Source organism: Passer domesticus, chromosome 3 (assembly GCF_036417665.1).
Source record: "Passer domesticus isolate bPasDom1 chromosome 3, bPasDom1.hap1, whole genome shotgun sequence".
NCBI classification, from domain to species: Eukaryota; Metazoa; Chordata; class Aves; order Passeriformes; family Passeridae; genus Passer; species Passer domesticus.
Genome location: NC_087476.1, coordinates 119,140,731 through 119,158,629, shown reverse-complemented (window position 1 = coordinate 119,158,629; position 17,899 = coordinate 119,140,731). Strand labels below are relative to the sequence as shown.

Below are 17,899 nucleotides of genomic sequence, written 5' to 3'. Positions count from 1 at the left end.
AATTTTTATTTACTGCTCATTGTGCTAGGCTTACTCCTATTGCACTGTACAGGGGTTTAAAGTGAAATATTGCTGCCAGTTGTAATAAGATAAATATGGATTGAGAGTTGGAAATTATTTTAAAGGGTGGCAATTTATAAGATGAGCTCAGCACATGCTGGCAAAAGCTAAATAAATCCCTGTTAGTGGAGATCTCCAGAGACTCATGATACTCCAGAAGACCATAAATCACATGTTGATGACAACTGGATTATAACACCACTTTTCCTGATCTGCAGTAAGTTACCACAGCAAGCTCTCTGGCACCAATTTAGTGACTTCAGAAACACAAGGAATACTTGGAGACACATTTTCTATAAAAGCAAAAGGTCTGTAGGCAGAGGAATAGGAGAAAACCCTTTAGAGGACTACAATTTGCTTCTCTTTGGCCTCAAGAGCTGCCTTCAATCAACCAGGCAAGCAGCATCTCTATAGGTGTAGTCAAGAAAAGGATTTATGGATTGCACGGCAAGGAAGACACGTGGAACCATCAAAGCAACAGCCTGGAGTCCAAGCCCAGGTGAGGCTGAAGTTTTGACAGAGGGAACACAAAGGAAAAGACACAAACTTTGCCTTAGGAAAAACTTCTCTAATGAGGCAAACATCCCTGGGTTTGATTCCACTGTTTCTTGGCTGGCTTTTATATGCCTGGGCAAACACACTGCATTACTCAGATTGTTAAAATGAAGCAAAGAACTGCTTGGGTGATTTTATCAGGCTGATTTCAGAGATTTAAGGCTGGATTACATTACAGACTCATGTATTCTGGAGAGGACACGAGTTATGAAGTTTAAAGGAGAACTTTCATGGTGCTTGAATAGATTTAAGTACAGAAATTCTTATGTTGAAAAAACCCAAATTTTAAAAAACTAACAAAAATATCTCCCATGGAGTGTTGGAAATACTGACTAGAAGGACTTTGAAGGAAACCATGCAGGGATATCAAACAGATGATGCCATAGCATAACAAATACAATATCTGGTGCTTAGAGCTCTGTAACTGTACAAGGTTGTTTTGTTCAAGATGACCTGGAGTGAGACTGGACAATGAGTTTTCCTCTGAAGAACAGGGCTGAACCATAACAAAGTAGAAGCATTTTGAGGATGGGCACTGCTGGAACAGACAGGAATTCCTGTGTTTTCATCACTGACCTTTTAATGGGAATAAAGGATTTTAAGTTTAGTCTGTTCTCCTGCTTCAGACTAGCTGTACCTAAATATCAATAACTCCTTGTTCAGATATCCCTAAATTCTTTTAAAGAATTTACACTTAAGGTTGTCAGTGACTGCTTCTTACTGATTTGCCAGAACAGTTTGTGGAAGAATAGCTTGCTCTGCAGAATGGCTTTGAATTCTGTATCACACACAGGACTTACACTATATGTGTAAGATCTGTTCAGCACAAGGAGGTGTCTGACACAAATTAATCTAGAATTTGCCTGGTGTCCCCAGGTTGACTCCCAGAGGCCCCTGAGAATGCTGACAGTGCTGAAAACTGACAAAACCACTTGTGGTTTAACTGTAAGCCTGTGGGTTTCAAAGCCTGTGCAGAAATAATAAATCTTACACATGGTGTGAATGCAGCTGACTGCTAGGAATCCTGAGATATATGAAAGGCAGTTTTAGCTTCTTTCATTGCTCCAGCAAACCAGGCCCTCTCCCTTCTGAATGGGCAAGAACAAAACTTACTTCTGTTCTCTGTTGAGCAGAAAGTTGCACAAATACAAAAGTTGATGTAAAACAGGCTCAGATCACAATTTGTGCCAGGTCTGCCACTGTCTTTAGACTAAATCTCCCTTGCAGAATCAGAGGCCATGAGAGGGCACATGGAGAGGGGCAGTTCCTCAACACTCTTCCAAGAGAAAATGGAGGAGAAACTGCTTCAGAGCAGCAGAAGTCACCCAAGCAGGGAAAGCTGCACAGGGAGACCAGCTTCTTTCCCAGCTGGAAAAGCTAGATAGCTTGATGCAAACCTTCTCCTTCCCTTACCCTTATTCCATGTCCTTATGCTCATTCATTCTTGCTTGTGAGCTGCACTAAAAGGTTGTGCTGAAGTGTTTCTTTCCTATTGCACTTTTCTCCTTGTGCCATCCCTAATGAGACAGGAACCATCCCAGGGCATGGCCTGTCTGCTGCACCAGGGCCAGTGGATCCACTCAGGAACAGCTCAAAAGCACCACTACAAAACCCACTCTGAACAATACCAGAAACTACAAAGAGCTCCCTATGGGAAGTATGGAGCCACTGCACATATTTGTGCTTGTTTGTTTTGGTCCTTTGTTAGACATCCAGGTGGAGCTCAGCTGGGAGAGCCACTTTTTGTGAAAGCAAAGAGGCTTCCTTTGCTACCCCTCCCAGTGCACACAGCCCCAAGGCTTTGTTCTGGAGGCTTATCAGCCCCCCAGACTCGGGGAGCAGTGGCACGGATTTCCTGGATAGCGCGCTCCGGATGGTGTTTGCAGCGCCCGGCATAAATAGCTTTGGAATTGAGGAAATGCTCCCTTCCAGTGGGAGCTCCAGCACAGGACAGCAGGGACAACGGGGCACAGAGGAGCAGCTGCACTGGGGTGACAGCCACCAGAGCATGTGCAGAGCACACAGGACAGGGGCTGAAGCTGTCTCCCACTCCAGCTGCAAGATGTAGCTGGCCATTTGCTGTGATATCCTTGGAGATGCTTTCTTTTCATTTCAAAAGCTGCAGAAAGAGGACACCTAACCAGAAGGCTGGGATCAAGCTCTCCTGTTTTCCTAAGTGGATGGGAAAACTTAGAGGGCGCTTAGAGAGGGTAAATAAGGAAAATCACTGTCCTAGTTGTCCCCTAAATTGTTTTCATATAATCTCCTCTTCCTGGCCTTTGCAGATTCTCTCTGGGATCTAGAGCCAAACTGGTAAGAGAAAGAGAATGGAAACACGGGGTAGCCTGGGGGTTCAGCTGTCAGAGGCCCTCAGCAAGCTCTGGGAACAGGAAGAGCTGCTTTTCCTGAAGCCATGAGGCACGGCTATAGTGGGTGCACACACAGTGGGACATCTCTGCCCAAACAGGAAAGGTACAACATCTTCTGAACTACTTCAGTTTGGTTTCTCCTTGGAGATGAAGGCACCAGGAGAACCTGAGCTTACCAGCTGTGGGGGAATGCAAGTCTGATGGGAGCGTCATCAGGGACATTTCACAGCTCACTGCTGTGTTCTGACACTCACAGTGCCTTGAAAGACTCCACTGTTATCCAAACCAAAAGCAGAAAGAACAACAGCCATCAAAACTGAACATTTGGGTTTCAAAGAAAAAGAAACTTTTAATGTTCTATAGCATCCGTGCCACAGACAGAGAGAGAAAGCAAAGGACTTGTTCTGGGATGAAAGACACATTTGTACCAGTGGTGCTTCCTAATCTGATCTCAGAGGGGCCAGACAAGCTGGAAGAGGTGATCAAAGTCGAGTGGGTGGGGTGCATGTAATGCCAATTACACCCTTGAAGAGCCACATTCCTTCTCCAGAGGAAGGACAGGAATAAGTTATTGTAATTACCTCAGCTCAGGGGCAGCAGAGGAAACTGAGACTTGTGGAACCAGACACAGCCAACTGCTACAGCTCCCACCAGAGCATCAAGTCTGCTCATACTCCAAGAACTACACAGCAACACTCAAACAACCAAATTCTGGGTAGGGAGCTCATTACCTACCAAGCCTCTAGAAAGTGGGAAAGGTGTTGTTTAACTAAGATTAGCCTGGCGCATTCTTGAAACATGACAGTTCCTATTTTTCCATGAGACAAAGAAAACAGTCTGGAACAGACATTTTCTAAGCAGTTACTTTGCCTTTGGATCCTGGTAAAAGGGCATCTCTCAGAGAACAGAACTAAAGGAGGAACAGCTACATTGTACCATCATTCTGCCCTTACCTGTCATCAATTGAGTCCACTTTCTCCTGGATTTTATCAGAGTTAATGTTCCCATCACTAACGAGCCTCCTGCCAGTCTCCACAACTGCATTGATCTTTTCTTCATTGGCATCCATGGTGGTCATGAAATCCTCCTGCTTTTTAATAGCAGCTTCTGCTCCTTCCAAGGTGGTTGGCATCTCTGTGTGTGCCAGAACATACTCCTGGGATTAAAGAAATCAGAGAGAAAATTGTTACACTCAGGCTATGCTGCTGCTCCACAACAGACACCCCCCAAGAACAGTTTGAAGTAAAATACAGTTAGAAAAGGGCAATTTGTCTGCTTGTGGCTCTCCCACCAATAGACTTTGTTAATAGCTTGCAGTACACAGTGCCAACCTGTAGAAATGAAGTCAGGTATATCTTGACCACTTGCCTGGTTATTAAGGAAAGCTTCTGCTTGCTTGGTATCTCTGAGAAACAGCTGGTAGGCATGAGACTGGGAAAGGAGATTTTGCCTGTTCTCCCACATTTTGTGAAGCTCATTCCATCCGGTGTCCAAAGCCTGTAGGCGCTGGCGTAGGAACATGTACTGAGCATCAGTCTGCCCTTGTGTCACCATCTCACCCATGTCCCTCATCTTCTGATAATCTTCCTCGTAGTTGTTGATTTCATTCTTGATGTTTTCGTGCTGAGTGAGCAGCTTCTCAGCCTCTGTCAGGGTGTTGGGCATATCTTCGGAGGCAATTGCAGTCTGTGTTCTGGAGAGCCAGGACTGGAAGTCATCCAGATCTCTCAGGAACTGCTGCAGCTTGCTGGCCTCTCCCAGGGACTCTTCCCGGTTCTTCAGGGTGGTCTTCATTTCTTCCCACACGTCATTGATCTCTGCAAGCCGTGACAGGATGGCTTGTGCCTGGTCAGGATGCTCTGATTCCAGCTTCTCTGCCTCCTTTTGCAGGTCACTGAGCTTGGCTTCGATGGCCACCAGGTCCCGTTCCATGCCCGTCAGCTTCCTCTGCAAGGCCATCACTCCAGCCAGGTCGTTACCCAGATCTTGTGTGGACTCAATCACTTTGGTCTTTTCCCTGATCCAGGATTTGGTTTCATTACATTCAAGATGGTAGTTCTGGATACTCAGAGCAGAGAGCAGAGCATCCTTCTTCCTATCTACCAGTTCTCTGAACTGGCTCCACCTGAAATGTGTGAGGAGAGGAGAGCAGAGAAATTGAGATTTGTGGGAAAAGGATGTGGCAGCAATGCTGAGTGAGCAGCTGCTCTCAGCAGCTTGGTAAACCCAGCTACTCAGGGTTTCCTCAATCCTTCCCATACCATCTGTATTTCCAGCAAAGCAATCATTAACCCAGATATGGTGTGTATTAGAATGTGACAAATACCAGCACACAGAGTATAATTTTTCCTCAAGTGAAAAACTGGCAGTTACACCAACTTTTCACACTCCCTTGGTTTATTCCAAAGGTAAAAAATGTGGGAGTTTACACAAAACTATATTGATTTCTTTTTTATCATAGTAATTACTACAGTCAATTTCCAGCTCTCAAATCAAGGTGCTGACACACTCGGGCCTGATTAAGTCAAGAGCAAAACTCCACCTGATAATAAAGTATTTGAAAGGCACAACACTTTCCTTTTGAAGCCTTAAAGATTCTTCAGGTAATAGCATCAGAATATCTTAAAAAAGCCTACTTAAGAAAAACAAATGACCCCACCATACTTGTTCCAGCTGGTGTGATGTTCCTGAGCACGAGGCTTTCACTTACCTTGTGTTGAGTTTATCTTGCTGTGCTTTGATCTTCTCCCCGGGATGGCCACTGTGCATCAGCTGCCTGGCAATCTGGTTCACCACGGCCACACGGGATGCCTGGTTGTTCATTTCTGGCTCCAAGCTTTCAAACCTGGAGTGGCAGAAAACAAACAAACACAAGATCCCCCAGGCATTAGAGAATCTGAGCTACAGGCAAGCTGAGAAAAGTAGCTGGGGTAAAACACTTCCACCCAGTATTCCCCAAACTTCCAGGTAAAGGCATTCTCACCTGTGCTGGATCACTTCCAGGTCCTCCAGCTTCTCTGGAATCTGCATATTATTCAGCCACTTCTCCTTTTCATCAATCCAAAGCTCACAAGCATCTGCCTCACTGAACATCTTATAGAGAGCGAGGGTATCCTGCAGGGCCTGCTTACGCAGCCGGGTCAGCTCAGCAACCTCTTTGTATCTCTCCTCGATTCCGGACAACCGGCCTTGCACGTCTGGGGACTCCGCGTGCTCCTGCGGCAGGGCCTTGGCCTGCTCGTGAAGAGAGTCGATGGTCGGCCGGTAGCTCGCGATCTCTTCAGCCACATCTTTGTGTTTCTTGACCAAGGACTGAGTGGAATATTCATCATGGCCAACATCATTACTGGAGACAATCTTGAGGATGTCCAACATCCACGCGTCAATATCGTCAGCATCAGCCTGGAACTGGTGAAGGAGAGAGGCTTCCTCCAGCCGCTTCTTCCTAATGGCAGATAACTGCTCCAGGTTAGCCCACTGCTCCCGGATATCCTTAATTCTTTCTCTGATCTTCTCAGACCCAAAATGCTCTTCCGCGATCATGTCTTCACCTTCTTTTATCGCCTGCTGAAAGTGGCCGCTGCGGCCACTCATCTCATCCTCAAACGCCTTGTGTTTACTCAAGAGTCGGACAACACTGGTGAGGTCCTTCCCGTAGTCATCAGATGACAGGATCTGCTCCTTCTCCCTGATCCAGCCCTCCTCTTCAGCCATTTCCCAGAAGAATTTCCAGAGGCGCCGGGACTCCTCGAGGCGCGCACGGCGCTCGGCCGCGAGCTGGCAGAGCTCCTGGTAGCAGAACTCCATGTGAGCCACGCGGTCCCGGATCACCTGCGGGTCACAGGGCTTGTAACCTGCTCGGACAGAGAACGTGTGTTACCACCCGGCCTCACTCGCTCCCATCCCCACAGCTGGGGCACACACAGAGCTCTGAATTCCTGCGTGTGCCTGCTACAAGGTTTACATGAAAGAATCCATGGTTAGTCTAAGGAAAGTGAGTGGGAAGTGTTCAAGCTCCACCACACAATAACGCAGATCAGAAAACACTATTCTTTCCAAAAGACAAAAAAAAAACCCAAAAGGAAAGATATTCATGACTGTTTCCAGTGAGACAAAATTCACTGACTTCAGATTTATACACAACTGCACAAAATGGACATCATTTACTCTATTAAATGCGCTGGGTTCTAGGGAATTGCTTCCTTTTAGGATAAATAGGGACACCATCAGACTGAGTCCAACAATCTGTGTAAATGTTTGCATTAGGAACACAGCATGGGGAGCCATGGTGACCTCTACAAAGTCACAGCAGCTGCTGATGAGGAGTGTGACATCCCATGCAAAGCACAATGCCTCACTCAATTCCTGAACAGACTCCTGGACAAATGAATCATTGAAATGCTGAGTACAGAAGGAACAAATGGAGCTGGATTCTCTCATTCTGGTGGGGAAGGTAGCTAACCTATCTTGCAGAACTAATGAATCTCACAGATAACCTCACAGGTAATTAAGACAAAAGGGGTATGTGGGGTGCTGGTTACCTTCTCCATCAGTGGCAAACTTCTGAGCAGAGGCATTGACCCCTCTCACTCTCTCAGCCTGAATAGCAATGTCAGCTTCCACCAGAGCATGTTTCTGCAGCAGGTCCTCAACTCCCAGCAAATGTTTGCCGTAGTCTTGGGACAGCAAAAGCACCTGAACAAAATGAGAAACACAAGTAAAACAGGCTGAAGGCCATAAGCTGCTTGCTTCTTTGGGACTCCAGGCACTGTTATCTGTTGGTACATCAGGTCAGAGGAACTCCAGGCCCATAAGGACTGAAATTTCAAATGTAGAGACATGGCTGATACAAATTTGAGCCAGCAGTTTTGAAATCACTATCAATGATGAAGAACTTGACTGCTCTTCAATGAATTGGCAGTCTAGGCTGAGTTAGCTCAGCAGGGCCAAGGAGCAGCACTCAGCCCAAGCGCTGTGAGCTCCTGCTGAGCTGTTTCTTTCCTACAACAGCTTCCAAGTTCTGCTGGCTGATGGACAAGTCATGGGTCCTTTCCCTTCCTGAATCCCAGGAGAACAGACAGGAAGAAATTCAAGCTTTTTAAAGCAGAGAGGTGAAGAGGTGACTTGCTCCCCATGTATATCATGATGGAGAGAGATTATTTAATTCCCTTTTACCAAATCTGTCATCTCTACCCAAGCACTGTGACCAAAAATTCTGGGCTCTATGAGACAAAAATGAAGCTGGAAAGTAGCTTTTTATAGGAGTGAACTTGTTTTTTTTCCTTAACATGGTTTTAATCTTTATTGTTAACAAATTATAAGGAATTTGTTCACTGCTCTTGAATGTGGATCTTCTGGGTCTGTCTACTAAACCAGAGGAGCAAAATGAATCTTGACAGAAAGGGACACGTACACCTCTGAGCAATATTTGGTCTGCATTCTCAAAGGACTTGCACCCACCTTCATCTCGTCCATCCAGTCCATAATGTACAGCATTTCCTGGAAAATCTTCTGCAGCCCAAGGTTCATCTCCAGCCGCTGTCTCCGTGCCCGGAGCAGCTCCAGGAGATACTCCCACAGGCGGATGACATTGTCCTTCCTTGCAGTGATGCGTTTGATGTCGTGGTAGTTTTCAGTCTCGAGCTCCTTGGCCACGGCCACCACGGCCTGAACCCGCTCCTCGTACGCCGCAATGTCCGTCTCGATGGCCTCGTGCTTCTTCGTGGCAGCCTCCACTGCTGGGAGGTCAAAGCCAAAATTGTCCTGCAAAGACAGAGGCACTTCTTCAGGAACGGCTGCTGAGGACAAAAGTCTCACTGATCAACCTCTGCTGTTGGTTCTGACTTGGCAAAACACACTTGTTAGCAAATCCGGGACCTCAAAATGCTCCCAAGAGTTTTCTTTAAATAAAGTAAGAGATGCCCCTGATAATAAAGAACCACTGATAAAATCAGAAATATTATTCACTGCCTTTGAGGGAAGAATCACATGGCCATCAGGATTAGTCTGGGGCTGACCTAACATTACCATCTCTAATGTTAAACAATAAAATTAACTCCTGGGCTAATTTCACTGAACTCAGCAAAATATTCAGATAAAGAAAATATTGACTGTGGGTAGTTATTTCCTCATCAAATTCTCCTGACCACAGTCTGGTAGGTTCAAGGAAGGGAATCCCAAACATATATAAGTGAGGATGTAGAGTACATACACATATAGAGTAACTAAATGCAATAAATAAATATACACATACATAGATGTAGTAAAATATGAGGCACAGGGAAGAAAATGTTCTCCTTGCAAGAACTGCATCCTGTAATTACTCATGGGAACCATTTTAGTCACCCAGACAATTTCTGAGAGCAGCACCTGAGAAACGAGACGTTGATTTTCACTCAGCCAAGTTTCTCTCATAGCTGCCTTGCGATCGAATCTCCGTGCAAGTTGTTCCAGTTTCTCTTGTCTGATGAGCTCATTTCGCAGTGCCAGTTCTCTTTCATGTTCAGCTTTTTCCAGTCTTTCCCAGGCCTGAAGATATGGAGGAAAAACACATGGCTTCTAAACAACACATTCTTACAAGATTATGATAAATCCCATCTCCTTTGCATGAAATCAGGGCTGAAGCCACTACAGGCAACTTTCACCAAACTGGTTCAATTATTTATAAGCCCATAAATCCAGTTTGCACTGGCTGGCCCTACACCTTGTTTGCTAATATAAACACATGACTTAAAATCTGTTCTCAATTTAGTCAGTCGTTTTCTGAGCAAGTTGTTTATCTCAGATGCATTTTCTCTCGTCCTTTCTTACCCCCCTTCCCAACAAAGCCTAAGGAAACCACATGGCTTGAATGTGTAAGAAAGTGTTTATTTAAAAAAATAAAATCTCCTGAGTGCTGCTCCCAAACAAGCAGATTCTATCTTCCTCCTTTAGGAAATGGGAATTAGAGATTCATGGCCTCTCACCTCCAAAATCAACATACAACTGTTGTTTTTTATTACACTTTGGAAAAAAAAACAACTGCAGAATTTGGTTACTTCTGGTGCTTACAAGTCCTTTGTTCCCCCCAAGCCAGAAGTTATTCATATGCATGATGATAATACTACAAAAATCAGAAGTCTTAGAAGCATGTTGGAAGTCAGCTAATCACCTCTCAGATCTTCTTACAGACAACAAAAAAACCCTCAATTAAACACAAACTAAATCTAAATCCGAACAGATGTGAAACTGCCTGAAACATTACTATTTTGGGCATTCCTCCTGCAACCAGGAGAGCTGAGCAGTTTGCTGCTCCCTGGGATGAGGCCACAGACACCCACAACAGCTGGTATGGGACTGCCAAGCATGATTAAACACAAAGGAGAAAGCTGCCAGGCTAAAGCTGTTTGTTATCCTTGAGAGAGCCTGTCAGCTCTGCTGTGCTCAGCCCTGCCCTGCCAGCTGCAGCAGCAGAGAACAGGCTGCAGGACTCCAGAGGGATCCACGACGCCCAGGCAGGGCACTGGGAGGTGAAGGGGAGGGCACAGCACCTCCTGTCACTTCCCTCCGTCAGCCAGGACCACGAGGGGCAAGGCAGAGCTGGCAGCCCCAGGAGCAGAAGCTCCTACAGATGCTGAGGACACCCTGGGCCTGGCTCAGGGAAGTAAGTCCGAGCTACAGGAAAAGGCCAGCCCACCTCACCCATCCCTTACAGCCCCACATCAAGGCTGGAGATCATAAATGGTTTTGAGAAGAACAAATGTTGTTGAGAGAAAACAGCAATATCCTGAGTCACAGGGGAGGAGCTGCTCAGTTTACCTTGTTAATGTCAGAGATGAGTTTGCCCTCCCTCGGCATGTACACTTTCTGATTGTTGGCTCTCATTTTGCTTTGGATGGTAAAAAGCAGCACTTCCAGGTTTCCTTTTTCTGTAAATCTAAACAAAATTTTGCAAGAGAATTGAGTCACAATCAAATTTTCATTACTGCTAAGGTATAATCATAGAATCATGGATTGACAGAATGGTTTGGGTTGGAAAGGAGCTTAAAGCCCATCCAGTTACACCCCCTGCCAGGGCAGGGACACCTTCCACTATCCCAGCCCTGTCCCACCCAGTCTGGAACACTTCCAGGGATGGGGCAGCCCCAGCTTCTCTGGGTAACCTGTGCCAGGGCCTCACCACCCTTACAGGGAAGCACTTCTATAAAACATTGAATATAGTCAACTACAATAAACTATAATACAGCACTTGTTTAAAATGCTGACATGGTGAATGGTGCATTCACATAAACACCTCCACCTTGTGTGAAAGCTGGGAGCAATGGAAATAGCCCATATTTCCCCTGGAGCCAGTTGGGGCAGACAGCAAAAGCAACTTCACAGAAGTCAGCTGTCTGAGTGTTTGGATTTAAACCCCTCGGGGGACAGGAAAAGGCTTTTTTTTTAATTCTAGTACGTGCACTGTCCTAGTTCACTCCATCAGCACAAGAAATGGAAGTTTTATTTAAAGCCCTCCGCAGTCAGTAAACTCTTCCCACTGTTTTCCCTGTGTTGTACGCCTGGGAAATAAACAAACTCCATGGGCATTAGGGAATAGTCTGCAATTTTAGAAGAAGTCTGGATCCTGTGTAATGTTTCGGGTCGGGATTATTATTCATTAGAACTCAAATTAGCCAAAAATAATAAACAGATTTGATATCACAGTCCTAAAGAGGCTTTCCAGAAATAAGTTGCCCCGTTTTGCTTGTATCAGTTTGAGTAAGTAGAGCTGTTTGACAAAGCCAGACACGTTTCCTCTTCATGTTGGATAAGCAGTAGGATCTTTTAATAGCAGCATTTTGGTATTATCCACTGCTATTAAAAGCACGAGTGGTGACATTACTGTACTACCACAGTATGCTATTACCACTCATATGATAAGACAGGCATCCCAGGGCAGGGAGAGCTTCCAGGACTCCCAGATCCTGTGGGAGACATGCTATTCTCATTGCTGTTGTTATTACCTGCACACTGAACAGCACAAAGCAAACAGGCCCCAAGTAACACCAACGAGTACCAATCAGAAATATGAGAGCTGGGCTTGCTCAGGAAAATAAATTCTTAAGCCACAACTAAAATTACTTGGATGTGATTGTTTTTAAAAAAAAAATCAATGAGTGACTAAGCCACTAAGGCCACTACTGTTGTGTTAAGCTGAGGTTAAACTCACTTGGGTGGTTTCTCCACTGTGCGGTAAGTGTTGAACGCCTGCAGCTGCTGCTGCACCCCAACCAGGGAGTTGGCGAATTTGCGATTGTTGAGGATGATAATGGTTTGCTCAATCCACTCCAGCAGGTCAGAAGCCAGGGACTCGTATTTTTCTATCATTTTCTCTGTTTCAATGGCATTGTCAAGCACCTGCAACAGCAGCACAACACACATGAGTCACAAGGGCAGTGCTCTTCAGTCATTTAAATCCAACAAGCCACATAAAAGAAACTGCTGGGAGACTTGGGTTGTGAATCAGAGTACTCACTGCCGGGATCCCTGAGGAATGAGCTTGGCATTTTTCAGCACTAAATTCCCAAGATCCCACAGCAATAGAGGGGCAGAGCTGAGGCTCACACAAGGATTCATGTTGAGTCTGCCAGCTGTAAGGACCGAGGCAATGTCGCCAAAGGACAGAGAATGACTGCACATGTTTTAAATTAGGGACTTTTCCAGAGGAGACAAAGGGCCCAGAGGGTGAGGAGCAGTTAATGAGAAAGGAAAAGTAGCAATGATGCAAAATGAACAAGCAAAAATAAAACACCAGCCAAGTGTTTCCTAATGTGAGGCAGATGGAAATTAACTACTCCTCATAGTCACATGGGAATATTTAACATTCAAAATATGTTCAAAAGAAAAAAAATTTAAAATTACCATAGAGTGGACTCTTTAAAAATTAATACCCAAGAGGAAAAAGAAAATCAGAAATATTTTGCTTGCTTTGTAACAATTTATAATTTAAACTGGCAGACCTTTCCGATACGTTTTCCTTCGACGGCCAAAGCTTTCATCTTGGAGAAGTAGTGGTAATATGTCACCACATAGGTGATGATTGACTTTTCATCAGGGTGATCAACACTGATATCTGCAAACCAAACAAGAGTTATCTCAGCATGCTGAGGCTGCAGGGGTTACACCAACAGAGCTCAGGATGCACCAAGGATACGTTTGGGAGTCAGAGATGGGGTCAGTTCAGCCCCTAAGGTTGATGTCCTAATAAAAAGTAAATTGAGCAGCTTTGCACTGGTTCTGGCAGTAGTGTGGACTGGAGCTAAAGCTTGGGGCCTTTGGGCTTCACAGTCAAGTTCCAGACTTTGCCACACCTTGTGCACAGCCAAATAACTCCTCTGGTGTCTGTGTGAGTTGACAGAACTACTGTTAATTGACAACTTCAGTGCTGTGTCAGCATTTGGAGAGGGGAGTTCAAACTTATGTCTGTCCAGGTGAATCTGAGACATACAGATGGAAAACAAAATATTTCTCAGCAATTCTGAGGCACTGGAAAATAAGCAAGAAGAAACTTGCCCAAACACATCACTCCTGCCCTGTGACACAAAATGATCTTGCCCCAGCACTGGGAGCACACACATTCCCACAGAAGCACAGGCTGAAGCTTCTATGCTCCTCTGCTTCTCTTCCTTCTCAGAAGGAAGCCTCTGACTGGAATGACTTTATGGACACATGGCCAGGCCAACAAACTTGTCAGATGGCAGTAAATAAACACAGGATTAAGGGCTCTTGTGCTACTGCTGCTCAGTTTGCTGCTGGAGAAATTTCACATTCTCCCCCTCCCTCTCTGCCTGTATCACCAGGTGAGTCAGCAGCATCCAGCTGCTGTTGCACACAAAAAGCTGTCACAGAGATGAGCTCTGACATTGAGGGGTGGAAAGAAAGAACCCTTAAATGCTGAAACTGCTGGAATTCTTACCCTCAGGGTCCAGGAGCTTGGTAAGACCAAGGTGCTGCTCTGCAAGGTTAAAAGCATTCTGCAGATTGTAGTGTGCATTTGATTTCTTCAGCTTGTCAAAATCAATCAGATCAGGCCTAGACAGGATGGAAAATTCTTTAGATTTCCCAAAGCACAGCGCAGCCACCTTCAAATGAACTAAAATCTCCAACCCTTAGAAAACCCAGCCAAGGTTTCACATGCCCTGTGTATTTCCCAGCAGTGTTAAAGGAATGAAGCAATGCCCAGCACATGGCACAGAAGGACCTGGCCATGGGAGAGAGCAGGGGAGAGCTAAACAGCAGGGAAGGTGACCCTGGAGAAGAGAAGAACAAAGCTGTGGTCATGAGTCTCTCCTCATGCCCATGGAAGCGTGTAATCCATCTGGATTAACTCCACCTTGAGCAGCATCCCCAGCCATGGCAGCCTGGCACCACATCTGGCCACCCTTGGGCAGGGATTTCCTTTCCCTCCAGGCTGCTCTGGGTGTGCTTTCCTACTCCTGCCCCCAAATTCCAGACCTGAGCATGAGTTACTCACTGAGATACAAGCACCAAACCAAACCCAAATAATCACAGGTGTAATTTATGCCCTTGAAACCAAACACAGCCTGTTCTGACTTGTGGTGTGAGAAGCTACTGCCCAGCCAAGCTCACAATGACCACAAGAGCTGTAAAGCTCAAAAAAGACAAGTTGCTCTAAAACTCTCAGCAACTCCTCAACTTCCTGCTCTTCACAGATTTTTAAAATCAAGCTGCAAGGGCAGACATTGAGCCACACATACCTGTGCTTATGGATCAGTGCATTGAAAGCCATTCCATCCCTCCAGCTTGTTGTAAAGTTGTGGATATTGACGTTGGGGTACCTGCAGAACAAACCCAAGGACAGTGCAATCAATACAGCACCCCCAGTGCAGCTCTGCACACTCTGGCACCAAAAGCCAGAGCAGGAAGCCATTAAGTTTCCCTTGAAATTGCCATTATTTCTTCAGAATAGGGAGAGAAAGAGTCAGCATATTACTATACATATATTAATGGATGATCCAATTGGTGTGCTTATCAGCCAGAATTGACATCATAAATTCAGACTTTTCTGACTTGTAAACATCAACTGATTTGTCTTGAATTCCCTCTCTCTAAATCCACTTAAGAAGAAGAAATGTTTGCCCATTTAAAATTATTTCAACAAAAACTCAAAATGCTGTAAAAGCTTTAGAGATAATGACTTAATTCCCACTCACCCAGCTGTTTTCATCTGGCACCACAAAAGCAAAGCATCTTTAGCAGATTTCTTCTCTTTGTTGTCCTCAGTTTCAACGCTGATATCTTGGATCTAAAAGTAACATAGAAGATTTCAATATTTCTTAGAGAAAACACATTGCCTTTTTGGAAAAGGTGAAAGGAATGCTGGAAAACACCAAAATTAATGCTATTAAATGTTCATTACTATGATATTTACTATGAGTTATATATTTATATATATATATAAGAATACATTTATAAATGTATTCTTCTTTCTGCAAAAGTACTTTCCAGCCTTTTTAAAATAAAGCAAAGGCCAATCTGGAACTTGCTGGAAAGCAAGAAATCTCAAGCCTTAGCTGGGACACTAAAATAATTTCTGTGGGCACCCTTAATCTATGTCAGTGACAAGCCAGCCAAGTTATAGATAACCAGCATGGAGATGGAGAGCAGCTCAGGGCAGCATCTCCTTCTGGATCTAGTGTGGAGACTGGAGCTTCACATTGATTAGTGATTTAAAAACAAAGCCATATGAATTTCCCCACAGGAAACTCCCACCACAGGTCAGCAGCAGCACAGACACTGATTTATCCTGACAGGTTCCCAAGCACTCCTCCCTCCCATCAGATGGGAGCACCTGGGAGCACTCTGTTCCTAAGATACACGGTGAAATATGTGACAAACAGGTGTGGAAAGCTCATCCATGTATGTGTGTGTGCACACAACTCTACCTGGAATCTCAGGATAATGGTCCAAATAAGGCCAAGTGTCAGCCTGTGATTCCCATCCACAATATCATGAGATCCCATGTTTTCTAGGTGCACTCGTTGCTCCTTCAGGAACTGGAGGGCTTTATCCACATTCTCCAGGCAATGGATGCGCATCCTTCCTTTAGTTGGTTTAGGCTAGAAGGTAAAAGGAAGAATAAAAACATTTATTACTGTAGATGGGTGGGGGAAAAATCAGAGCTTGTAAACTCCTCAGTCCTGGCCAGGGCATCACCACTCCCAGGCAGTGGGAATTTGTTTCTCAAATTCCAGGGGCAAAACCACTCCTTGTATCTTCCAGCCCATTTTCACCAGGATAATGGAAGCAAGTGCCAAATCCATGGTGGAAAAAACAGTGTCCTGGACCTGAGCTGGATACATGACTCCAATTTCATTTGCCTTTCAAAGGATTTTTCCTGCTTACTTCCCTCATGTTTCCTCTCCAGGGATATTCACTCACAAGCTCAGATCTGAACTGTGAGCTAGTCAGTAAATCTCCTCCAGAAGGAAGTGGCATTGCTTTTCTTTGGTCAGTAAATCAGATAAAGAGTAAGAAAGTAACAGAGATTGATCACAAATTTTTCTTCATAAGAAAAAAACACTAATTAAAATAATCAGCTACATCAACATAACACAGTTATATGAAGGCCCAGTGCAACTGCAAAAATGCAATAAATGTTTTATCAGCATGCATAATTCTGCTGTAAAACTGAATAGAATTAAGGGAACTTTGTTGTGCAGACAAGGATTACAGCTGAATAGCCTGTTCAGTGGGCACTGGGATGTCACCAAAGGTACTCAGCCAAACGACTAATTGCCATAATTTCCTTGTTTTCTGCAGAGAATGTAATTAAGTGGCCATGGAAATAGCTCAGGCAACATCCTTGCCCCAGCCTGCATTCAAGGTGAAGAGTTTTGGCCAGTGCCACGGTACAGTCCCTGCCATGGTAGAAACACAGCCTGTGCCACACGGGGTGCTGGAGAGGGAAGCCATGCAGGAAGATGACCTTTGGGACACACAAACCCTGAGGTCACCGCTTCAGCCTCAGTCAGCCTGGGTCTGTTCTCCTCCTGAGGCTGGGGAATGATGCAGGATCAACCCACAGCTCACAGCAAGGAGGAGAATTTCCAGGAGACTCCCTCTGCTTTGGAGTATAAAAGGGCCTCCAAAGAGGCCTAAATTTCAGCCTATGCACACCCCATCCATCCCAAATGCTGTCAGTGCAAAGAGCCACAGCTGGAGCAGAAGAAGCAGGAGAGAGCTCCATGGTTGGCTGAAGCTTCCCAGAGATTCCTCACTCAGCAGGGACAATCTGGGATGCAGCCTTTAGCTGGCACCATCAATCACCATCAATCATTAGGAGTGTAGAAAGCTGGACCTAAGGCTTGACTGAACCTTGCAAAACAAAGCACAGGGAGGAGGCAGTTTGGGGCAGGGGGAAGGCGGAGGCCTGGCTGCACCCCCAGCTCCGGCCCACGGCTCCTCTCAGCCCATGGCCACACCTGGAGCCCTGGAGCAGCTTCCCAGGCCTGCTCACCTGCACAAGGATGTTCCCAAGGCTCAGGAATGACTGTGGCTGTGGCCACTTCTCAGACTCCAGCCTGTCCCCTCTGCCTTAACACAGCCCTTCCCACTGTCTCAAGCAGCACCTGCACCACCTCTATTGCCTCAAAGTACCGAGCAGAAAAGGATTCAAAAAGCTCATTTTGTGCTCTCAGAAGCTCCAGTGCCATGGTTACAGAGATAAACCATTCACCAGAGATGTTTTATGTAGAGGAAGAGGCGTCTGAGTCTGGTTTGTACAAGGTGTGGCTGTGCTTGCCACACTCCCCTGCATAGCCTCAGGATGAGGCATAGTGAGACATATCTTGCACATTTATGGGGCTAAGACAGATCCAGACACTGAGTGGAGGGAAAGCAAGTACCAAACCCAGAGTCTTCACATACACATTGCA

The 17,899-nt window shown here is 45.4% G+C and overlaps 1 protein-coding gene across 7 annotated transcripts in view; it reads right to left on the bottom strand.

Annotated features, from left to right (window-relative positions):
• Positions 1–17,899, bottom strand: part of SPTBN1 (spectrin beta, non-erythrocytic 1) — a 115,832-nt gene that overhangs the window by 26,594 nt on the left and 71,339 nt on the right. For all 7 annotated transcript variants that reach the window (XM_064415515.1, XM_064415517.1, XM_064415516.1 and 4 more), the window contains 14 exons: positions 15,908–16,081; positions 15,176–15,267; positions 14,720–14,800; positions 13,918–14,033; positions 12,962–13,074; positions 12,172–12,359; positions 10,782–10,899; positions 9,354–9,512; positions 8,445–8,747; positions 7,526–7,679; positions 5,968–6,838; positions 5,695–5,829; positions 4,353–5,109; positions 3,938–4,140 (listed from right to left, as the gene is read on the bottom strand). In XM_064415515.1, coding sequence (XP_064271585.1) covers positions 3,938–4,140; positions 4,353–5,109; positions 5,695–5,829; positions 5,968–6,838; positions 7,526–7,679; positions 8,445–8,747; positions 9,354–9,512; positions 10,782–10,899; positions 12,172–12,359; positions 12,962–13,074; positions 13,918–14,033; positions 14,720–14,800; positions 15,176–15,267; positions 15,908–16,081 — 3,464 coding nt within the window. The remainder of the gene's footprint in view (positions 1–3,937; positions 4,141–4,352; positions 5,110–5,694; positions 5,830–5,967; positions 6,839–7,525; positions 7,680–8,444; positions 8,748–9,353; positions 9,513–10,781; positions 10,900–12,171; positions 12,360–12,961; positions 13,075–13,917; positions 14,034–14,719; positions 14,801–15,175; positions 15,268–15,907; positions 16,082–17,899) is intronic.